Consider the following 9,871-nt stretch of genomic DNA (forward strand, 5'->3'; position numbering starts at 1 on the left):
GTTACTGGAAGGCTGCTATGAGGTCTCCATGCAGCCTTCTCTTCTCCAGGCTGAACAGCCCCAACCTTCTCAGCCTGTCTTCATACAGGAGGTGCTCCAGTCCCCTGATCATCCTCGTGGCCTCCTCTGGACTTGTGCCAACAGTTCCATGTCTTTTTTATGTTGAGGACACCAGAACTGCACATGATACTCCAAGTGAGGTCTCACAAGAGCAGAGTAGAGGGGCAGGGTCACCTCCTTGGACCTGCTGGTCACGCTCCTTTTGATGCAGCCCAGGATACGGTTGGCTTTCTGGGCTGCCAGCGCACACTGAAGCTGGCTCATGTGCATTTTCTCATCAACCAACACCCCCAAGTCCTTCTCCGCAGGGCTGCTCTGAATCTCTTCTCTGCCCAACCTGTAGCTGTGCCTGGGATTGCTCTGACAAACATACTTCTTCCAACAAGTTTGCAGTCAGATGGCTGGAGAACAGAAGATTATATATCTGTGTACCATGAACAAAGTGAAGAATAGGTGTGGCTTGAGTAGAGATTTGGACATTACTGTTTTGTTAAATGTTCAAGGCTGCAAGAAAGGAGGGTATCAAGTGAAGGGAAAGGCGAAATCTCTGTAAGTAACGGAGAAGAGATCTGGGACAGGGTTCTGCCAGCATCAGGCAGCTGAATCATTACCACTGTGGCTCTGCTGAATGTGTTCCACGCCTAAAACATATGGCTTTTCATGCTTTGTTTTATAATGTTTTATTAACACTTAAAAATGCACAGTTTTCTCTCAGAAAAATGTACAGAAATTGTGGAAGTGAGTTTAAGAAATAAGCATGGCTGGGAAAGTAGTGCCATGTGATCTATGTTGCTAAATTTAGGAAACAGAAAAAATCAGGTTTTGTAAAAGAGAGAGCAAAATAAAGTTACAGCGGGTAGTTTCAGCTGTGGTTAATGGCAACACTGACCAGTCTTTCTATATAAAAACAGGAGTCGGTTAAATTGTACTCAATGTCTTCAGCACCCTTGGCTGCAAAAAGACACCAAAACCATGGAAGCCAAAAAACTTTCCAAAGATAGGATGAAGAAATATATGGCCAGAAGAAAATGGCAGGTAATGAAGAAGACATAGAATTGGGCTAGTTATCCTAATAAGTCTCTTTATTTCTAATGTTTATAATTCTGAGAAACATGTCATGCCAGGTGGTTTCTGTTGGTGGTGAAAACTCGAGAGTATGAATGCAGTAAAGCAGGTTTGGTTTCTACAGGCGAGCAGTAGGAGGGTGCATAGCTGTATATATGTGACACCTGATGATTCCATTTTGGGCTACTAAAGGCATCTGAGTTGAAGTACAGTTTTACCTGTTCTTCTGGGGGTCTGGCCATCTCCCTGCCCTCTCCATGCCACTGAGGGCTGGGGGATTAAATTATCCTTAACAAACCTGAACAGCTAGGGAAAAGCTTACCCACCTGGCCTCTTTTAAAGCGACCTCATTTTGTGGTAGTTTCATTCTCCTAAGCCAGTAGTTATGTCCTGTTGGAGCAGCAAGTTTCTCATGGATTTGGTCAAATTGGTTTTATAATTTTCATTGATGTATTTGGTCTTCATATCTTCTTTTTTCTTAATGCTGAAACTGTTGTAGCAGGCTCATCTGTGCCATTCTGATAGCTAGGGGAGTTGACATATAAAATCCTGGATCCAGCCTTTTGAGTAGCCTACAAAACATTAAATTATGTAAATCTACCTTACATTTCCTCTTACATTCTACTGTACATGTTTCTTAGGAGCTCATGCAAGCTGTCCAAAAATATACATGTCTGTACTAGAGTCAAGGTAGTGCAAATATATTTTAGTATCCTCGTGGTTGATTCTCAAGCCTGTCAGAGGTCTGCTTCCATCATGCAGATGGTACTTTCTCATTCATTTCATATTAGCTGGTTATTCATCCTTGATGAAACTCAGTCCAGCCCATATGGCTGTCAAGAGAGCTGTCCGCCACCAGAGTGAAGTTCCAGTTAAACAGGACATAGCTTTTTTTGCTGGCCCTCCTCTCGCACAGTACGTTTTATCCACAGCTAAAAGAGACATTCATTTAGGTATGAGTTCATCAGAGGAAGTTTATATCTGCAACTAAATTTGGTAATTCAGACCAGCCTGCTCTGTCTCTCCTAAAACAACACAGCTATATATAAGCAGTTTGTCCAACAATTCCAGCGAGGTTTGCAGAGATCCCAGATAATTTGTCCGAAGCACGATTGTTACAGAAAATCACATGCCTGTTGGACTGTATTGATAGAAGCCTTTTATGTTATGTCTTAGAAAACAGGCCATGCTGTCCGAGCAATAGGAAGACTTTCGTCCATGGCAATGATTTCTGGTATGAGTGGGAGGAAGGCCTCTGGGAGCTCGCCCACCAGCCCTATAAATGCAGACAAAGTAGAGAATGAAGGTAAGGAATTTTGCTGCACCCTATTTTTACCTCTCTCTGAATCAGTCTTACTAAAACTTCTAGTAAAATACTAGAGACCAATCAGCAAGTTAGTTATTCGTGCATGCTCTCTCTCGCTCTTTTTCTTTCTCCCCCCCACTTCTTTTTATTTTTAAGAAATTATTAAAAAAAAATCGTTTTCATATTGTTCTGCTACTGAAAATGCCCCTGTATAAATACAGGCAGTAAACTCTTGCCTTTTTAAAGCCAAAGAATTAAGGCAGATTTGTCAGCTGCACATTCTGTCAGTTTGGGAATGCATGTTTATATAAAGATTACAGTGATGTATTGCCTTCTCATGCAAGGGAGCAAGCAATGAAGTATTAACACTTGCTGTAACCAAGACATGTACTTTGCATTAACCATGCTCCTCACACAGGGACATTTTAAGAAAAAGCCCCAATGGGTCTACATTATTCCCTTAGGTCTCCATTTGAAATGTGGATTGGTGGTGTGCACTAGTCAGAGGTGCAAATGTGTGACACTTCTGAAAATCAAGAAGGTCACTTTGACATATCCACATAGACTGCGGGCCTGACACAAGCTGAACTCATTGCCCCTCTGACTAGCAAAAGTCCAGATTTGGTTACAAACAAATTCAAGGAAAAAAATAAAGATGATTTGTAGTGTGGTGGCCTGCATTTCAATTTCCTTCTATTTATGGCCTGGATCTTCCTCCAGCTGCGAAAGATTGGCACAGAACTAAGCAGCTAATGCCCTCACTATCCCATTAGCCTTACAGAATTAAGTAAAATAAAAGATGCTTTCATTACCAGCTGGTAATTAAAAATGAAAATGCATCTTTTTGAGAACATGCCCTGTAAAATCATTAACTATCTCTTCCCTCTTCTCCAGATGCTTTCCTTGAAGAAGTGGCTGAAGAAAAGCCCCATGTAAAGCCATATTTTACTAAAACAATCCTTGACATGGAGGTTGTGGAAGGAAGTGCTGCTAGATTTGACTGCAAAATTGAAGGTACTTTGATTAGCGTATCTCTTTCTTTTTGTCCTTCCTTGCCAGCTCTCTGCATTGTGCTGCTGTTTAACTTTGTCAGGGTTTTTTTTTCTGTATTATTGTTGAGCTGGTGCCATTTTGCTTTTATCTGCATGTCACAGCATGAATGTGGTACAGTAACAGAAATTATTCAGAGCTGCAAGGGCTTGTTCTGTGCTTGCCACAGAACAGCGGACTCCAAAAGTCAATGTGTGAATCACAAATTCAGCATAGCATAGTAAGATGATTTTTGAGGGCAGAAACAATAAAACAAGATGCAATGTAGTACCATAAAATTGCAAAAGTATACTCTTAGAGAATGCTAACCAGAAACCAAGAATAAGCAGGAAGTCACTTGTCTGAAATGACAGGCAACTTTCAGGTGACCTCAAGATAATTGTAAGCCATATAGACTTTGTAGTACAGGCAAAGAGCTCCCTAATAGTGTATTTGCATGAGAAGGAACGACAGCATCGTTGTGCTAGTTACAAAAATAATACCTAGAAAATACTGCACTGTTGTTTGGGGTTTTTAACTTACAAATTCAAGAAAGAAAACTCAGACTGGAATATGCAGATAGAAAGAGTAAGCTTATGAGAAGGCAGTTAAGGAGCTTGGGCTTGGTCAGCTGAGTACTTTGAAGGCCAAGACTGCTAGCACTTCTCTTGCAATGCAATTGAAGCTGCTGTATGGATGCTGTATGGATGGAAACTAGCAATTAGGAAGAGAAGAGCTGTTAAAACAAAATGAATAGTCAGTACCATTCTGCATGTTTTAGACAATTTCTACTCCCAAAATGAGGTTCAGAAACTGCCTCACTGGCCTTCTGCTTGTTTGTTTCTGTGCCCCTAATGTCTTTCACTGCCTGTGTTTGCCACCTCACAGCGGAGATGTGAGGATGGATTATTGTTGCTGATGGATGCTCAGCGTGAGGGGTATGTGCCTAAGTACTGCATGGAATAAAATATATAGATGCACCATGCTGATGTTCCAGACTTTTCAGTGTATTGATGTAATCTTCATGGTGTATTAGGGATTATTTCTGCTCTGTGGGAAGTCATCCTCCCATCACAGACTAGAACTTGGCGGAGGCAACAAGCCTTCAATTCGTTACAGCAGCCAAGAGTACTGTATAAGGGATTGTTCTCCAGCACGTATTGTACAGCCCTGCTCTGGAGGCTTTGAGTACAGCAAACCATTTGCTTCACAAAAGGTTCCAAAACTCCTGTTGAGATGCATAATCAAAATGCTTTTCTTAGACTGCCTTGCTTATCCCGACAAACACAGACAGAAATGGGAGCACCATGGTCACTGTACAGCACTTTAGGGAGGAAGATTCAGAATAGCCACAATAAAGCAACCTGAGAAGGATATTAATTTGTTGTCTGAAACATCTTACCGTTGAAATTCTAGACCTTGGTGTTGGGAACTGTGGTTTACACAAAAGCTGCAACGTCAGGTAAGCCTCAAATACGTTGTCAGGAGTCCCTCACCGGCAGCAGTCCCAGACACACAAAAAGCTGTCTGCAGCCACTGCTAAAGTAGTGGAAAGATGAATCCAGTGAGTACCTCAGTGCTAGCTTTCCATTTTTTGCTTTTCATAATAAAGTTGTTTCAGGTAACTGTGAAGTAAGCACACCTCACATCATTTACATTTATCTTAAATAGAATTCAATGAAATATTTGCGTATAAGCATGTTGGCATGTCCATACACAGAACTGAAAGTAACAACCAATTACATCTCACTCATTGTAATTGCTGTTCTCTTTCTGCACTGCTACAGGCTACCCTGACCCTGAGGTAATGTGGTACAAAGATGACCAGCCTGTCAAGGAATCCCGTCACTTCCAGATAGATTATGATGAGGATGGGAACTGTTCTTTGACTATTTCTGAAGTATGTGGGGACGATGATGCCAAATACACCTGCAAAGCTGTCAACAGCCTTGGGGAAGCCACATGCACCGCAGAACTCCTCGTGGAAACAATGGCAAAAGAAGGAGAAGATGAAGATGAAGAGGAGGAAGAATGAAACAAGGCTCAAAGAAAAAAAAAAAGAATAAAATTATATTTAAAGACTATCCTTATAAGGCTCAGAAAAAAAAAGTTATCAAAAGCACCTTGTGTGATACATAGGTCTTTGGGGGGTGTTTTTTCAGCATGATCAGTTGATACCTGTGTGCTTTCTCTATGGGCATTAATTCAAATCAGCAGGTGATTTGAAGTTGCTAGCATGATTGCATTTACGTTAAGCAAGTCATCAGCGAAGTTGCCCAGTTGATTTTTAAATCAAATTTATGGAAAATAAGTCTACAATTATATTCTGAACATCTTAAAGAGAAACAGCCTATTTACTGAGCTCACTGCTCTACGCCATCACTTTCCTCAGCCAAAACTGCAGCTAAGTTGGCTCCCCAAGATCTACTTTATAAGGAATCATCTGCCAGACACACAGGGAATCTAACCAGTCCTAGGAAACAGGTTGCTCCCTGAGCAGTGTCTTCTGTAAGGGAAGGTCTAGCACAACCTGCACAGCCATTTGTACATTGGTAGGGTTCATTTCTCATTTGTTTCAAACAGAACTTCAACCACATTTACTGCCCTTTCTCAGTGTGCTGTTAGTGCCGCTGTAACACTGGTTGAAGTTAAACATCCAGGTGGTCTCCTGAGACACTGTTGATCCTGCTTGTAACCAAACCAGCTGATCCCACCTTGTTGCCTTTCCCTCACAGAACCTGTCACTTCAGTGCAGTTACAGCTGCCTACTGAAGGAACAGACTGAAAACACAAAGACTGCAAATATTTCCTGTTGTTCTGGTCAGTCTAATCATGACTTATGATTCATACGTATGCTGCTGTGAAAAAACAGGTTATTGCACAATATGTGACTTCGATGTGCATATGTGCGAATGGAATACCAGGTTATAGTTTTACTTGCATTTATTTGGCGATTGCAAAACAGATTTCAACTGATGATAAGCTGGAAACTCCCACAGATTTTTGGAGTAGCCAAAAAGTTAGTAGCCTGGATTACAAACTCCTTTATACTTAGCAGTTTCCAAAGAATCTTAACCTATATAGGACCTATTCCTACTTTATGAGCTTGACTGTCTTGTTTTTGTCTTGAACCTGCACCAGTAAGGCTGCTGCATTTTTTCAAAATGCAGAAAACCAAAACCAAATGGAAACACCCAAACCCCAGGGTTTTTCTCAGCAATGGTTAATGCACTCAGATTTAGTAACTTTGCTTTCCTTTCACAGTATTGGCACTTTTTAATTTTTGTTGTTGTTGTTCAGAGGTAATATCAGAGCCTGCAAAGTGATATGCATAATCCAAACCAGCGTGTCTTATATCTATGTATCAGTCCCAAAATGATTTTCTTTTCCACTTTTTGTGTGCAAAGTGCAACCATTTGCATTTCCAAGATTACCTCTTCTAAAAGAACCGTTACCTTAACTCCTCACCAGTAAGTAGTCAGTGTACTTTCATACAGGTGTGTACAATATCAACCTTAGCTTGTTTGATATTACCTAGTTGTGTATGTTTCATATGATTTGCTCTTCTACATTCAAAGCTCAACTAATGTGGATGACACGGTGGGTTTTAACTGCTTTAATCTTTGTTGCTAAATTCAGATTGCTAGCATGTCTTTTCTTTTCGACTGATGAAACCCTCATACTAAACACAGTATTGCCACAACTCCTTATACAGAAAGGTTTTGAATCTGATTTAGAGCATACAGAGCTTTTCACACTTTTTTTATGTTTTACGCAAAAATTGGCTGTATTTTGTACCTTAATAAAAATATGCTAATGTTCTCCCAGTTTGTTAAACCATCAGAATTGCAAAGATGAGAATGCTACGGCTGTAGTTACACACAGTTCCTAAATAAATAATACCACAAAGCATGCTCCTTGTATACTCTATTGCAGACGTCACTGTGTTCATGCTGGCTAAGCCTATCAGTACCCTTGGTCTTCTGTTCTGTCCTGAGAGCACCCTGGTTCACAAATGGACCTGGTGGTTAACAGGGAAACCTTCTTGATCTTGGTGGTGCTGCTGTGCTTTCTCTACCCTGATGGCGCAGGCAAGCTATGTGCAGAGGCTGCTTGGCCCAAGTGCCATGAGGTCCAACCTGGCTGTAGATGCTGGCACTGGTTGTAGCCATGTGCACTGCCACACAGCTCCAGCCTCATCACATCCTTTGCAATGGACAGAAGTGTAAATGTGGATGGAGCATCACGACAGCTGTAGTCTTCTTTGACAGCTAATTCTCTTAAGGTGGGGAAAGGTATAGTTCGAAAAGCCTGTTAAGAGCAAAAGGAAAAAAATCAGGGAAGCCTTAATGTAGATGCGTACTTATACCAATGCTCCAAAAGACCATAGAAATGAAGATACTTTACAGAAATACACTTGTGCTGCATTTATGTGGACTTCTTCTACTGCACAGTCCAAGACACCATGGACCATGCAGGACCACACAGAAACTCCCTAAAGCTAAGCCTGTGAAATACTCTGCATGTAGGAACATGTTTCTTGAGCAAAATGTCAGCCCTTGAGACAGTCATCCTTGCAAGATGTGCCCTGTCAATGTACCTACCCTTACCCACTGATTGCTGGTTTCTGGGCAGGTAGAGATATGCATAATGTGGCAAAGGATGCAGCTCTGAGGACCTGGTCTGTGGGCGCATGTTCTGGGTACCATACCCCACAGACTCAGTATTGATGTTTCTGCACAGGTTTTCCCTTCCCTTCCTTCATTTACTAGTCCTTCCACGTCTCACTGGCTATAACTCCTGATTTTATTTTGTCCCCAAGGATATAATTACCTTTTGCCTCCTATTTACATCCTTTCTAATCTGTAGGAAACTATGACCTATACTTGAAAAATGTGATACATATCTAATTCACTGAGCAACTGATTCCAACCTGTATCTGACCTTGAATTTTCTGTTTGAAAAATAGGATTCTACTTCCACTGAAGAAGGGTCTCCTATACACTTGAAATCCTGCTTCATTTTGCCAGCCACCCTTATTGGTCAAACAAAAGGTATTTCTTCTTCCTACAAACCTGGTTGTGCTCACATAATGCTTGCAGAAAGCCACATCTGGGGTGCAGTTGGGTTGAAACACTCCCCAGTAGCAGAGGTCATGCAAGACACTGGTACTGCGTGACATGGGCCGCTTCATTCTTCTTGTATCTCTTCTGTACAAAATTCAAGTTCTCAAGAGACATGGAAAATTTGGGCCTGGTTGCTGCTTTTCTGTACTCAGGTTTCTGGATTTGCAGAAATTTAATTTGCTTAATCACAGGCCTGTCCAACTGCCCAACCCTATTTCGGCATATTTCTGGTTGATGGAGAGGCCTTTGTTAATTGTACGTGTGGTACATGGGGACTTTAGTGTCACTGTTTCTCTCTGCTCACAAGGAAGACAGCACAGCGCTTCATGGCTCTTGCCTCTGTAGTGTCAGGCTTTTAAACTGTAGAAAGTACTTTTAGTTGCATACATGAATAATGTATGATCTCTAAAATTTTTCCATTTCATACATGTATTTTGTGCATTTTCTCTATTGCATGTTTCTCTGAAATTTCTTGGCATATTTATTGAAACTTTGCACCAAAACATTGCTGTTTGAAAATGAAATTCTTGTAAATCATCTTTGACTTTTGAACCCTTCTGACTGCAAGAGATGTCCATGAACGCCATGGATCCATTAGGCCACATAAATACTCCTGTGAAGGCAGAACCTGCCGGACGGGGGGGAGGCTTGTTACTCTGCACTGCTCATAAAGGAACTGCACTGTAACCAGCACACAAAGTATATTGAGAATTGCTTCTGGACGTTGAGAAGTTAACTCCACAAAGTACTTACAATTTCGGGGGGCGGGGGAGGGAAGAGGAAAGTTAAATAATCGTGGTGGCTCTTTGGGAAGGGAGTTGTAGTTCTACCTCCCTTGAAGAGGTTGCTTGAATTTGTGTTGCTGTGCAAGTAACTCTACCCAGGCTTTTGCCATTACATGGAACTTCAGCAGAACGCACGTTACAGCCCCAGCTGCACTCGGCTTCAGCAGTTTACTCAACTGTAGAAGTGATGAAAACCCAGCGAGCATTCCTAAAGTAACCTTAGACAGCTAACGCTACTCAGTTCTCTAAGGACGTGACAGCCGTATGCCTGCAGCAGTCAGCCCGCCGAGGGGCACTTTCAACCTGCTCTAAAACGCGACCGCAAAGGCCGTTTATCGCCGGCCTCACCACAGAGTCCTACCGGGCGGGCACGACGAGCGACACCGAGCTCCATTCTGCGGGAACCAGAAGACCCGGCTGCGGCCCAGAGAGCCCCCGGGCCGGCTGTGAGAATGCGACACTTCCTCCTAATCCGATCCCAATCGCGCTGAGGGCGGCTG

General features: G+C 42.1%; 1 protein-coding gene across 7 annotated transcripts in view; it reads left to right on the top strand.

Moving 5' to 3' along the window:
• The window catches only part of MYLK (myosin light chain kinase), a 227,777-nt gene extending 220,405 nt beyond the window's left edge, over positions 1-7,372 (top strand). For all 7 annotated transcript variants that reach the window (XM_062607068.1, XM_062607070.1, XM_062607069.1 and 4 more), the window contains 4 exons: positions 972-1,095; positions 2,302-2,431; positions 3,326-3,445; positions 5,248-7,372. In XM_062607068.1, the coding sequence (XP_062463052.1) occupies positions 972-1,095; positions 2,302-2,431; positions 3,326-3,445; positions 5,248-5,495 (622 nt within the window). In that variant the 3' untranslated portion in view covers positions 5,496-7,372. The remainder of the gene's footprint in view (positions 1-971; positions 1,096-2,301; positions 2,432-3,325; positions 3,446-5,247) is intronic.
• Positions 7,373-9,871: the final 2,499 nt, after the last annotated feature.

The sequence above is a fragment of the Pezoporus occidentalis genome, unplaced genomic scaffold (assembly GCF_034315485.1).
Source record: "Pezoporus occidentalis ecotype Australia unplaced genomic scaffold, CSIRO_AGI_Poc_V1 ctg12, whole genome shotgun sequence".
In the NCBI taxonomy this organism is placed as follows: Eukaryota; Metazoa; Chordata; class Aves; order Psittaciformes; family Psittacidae; genus Pezoporus; species Pezoporus occidentalis.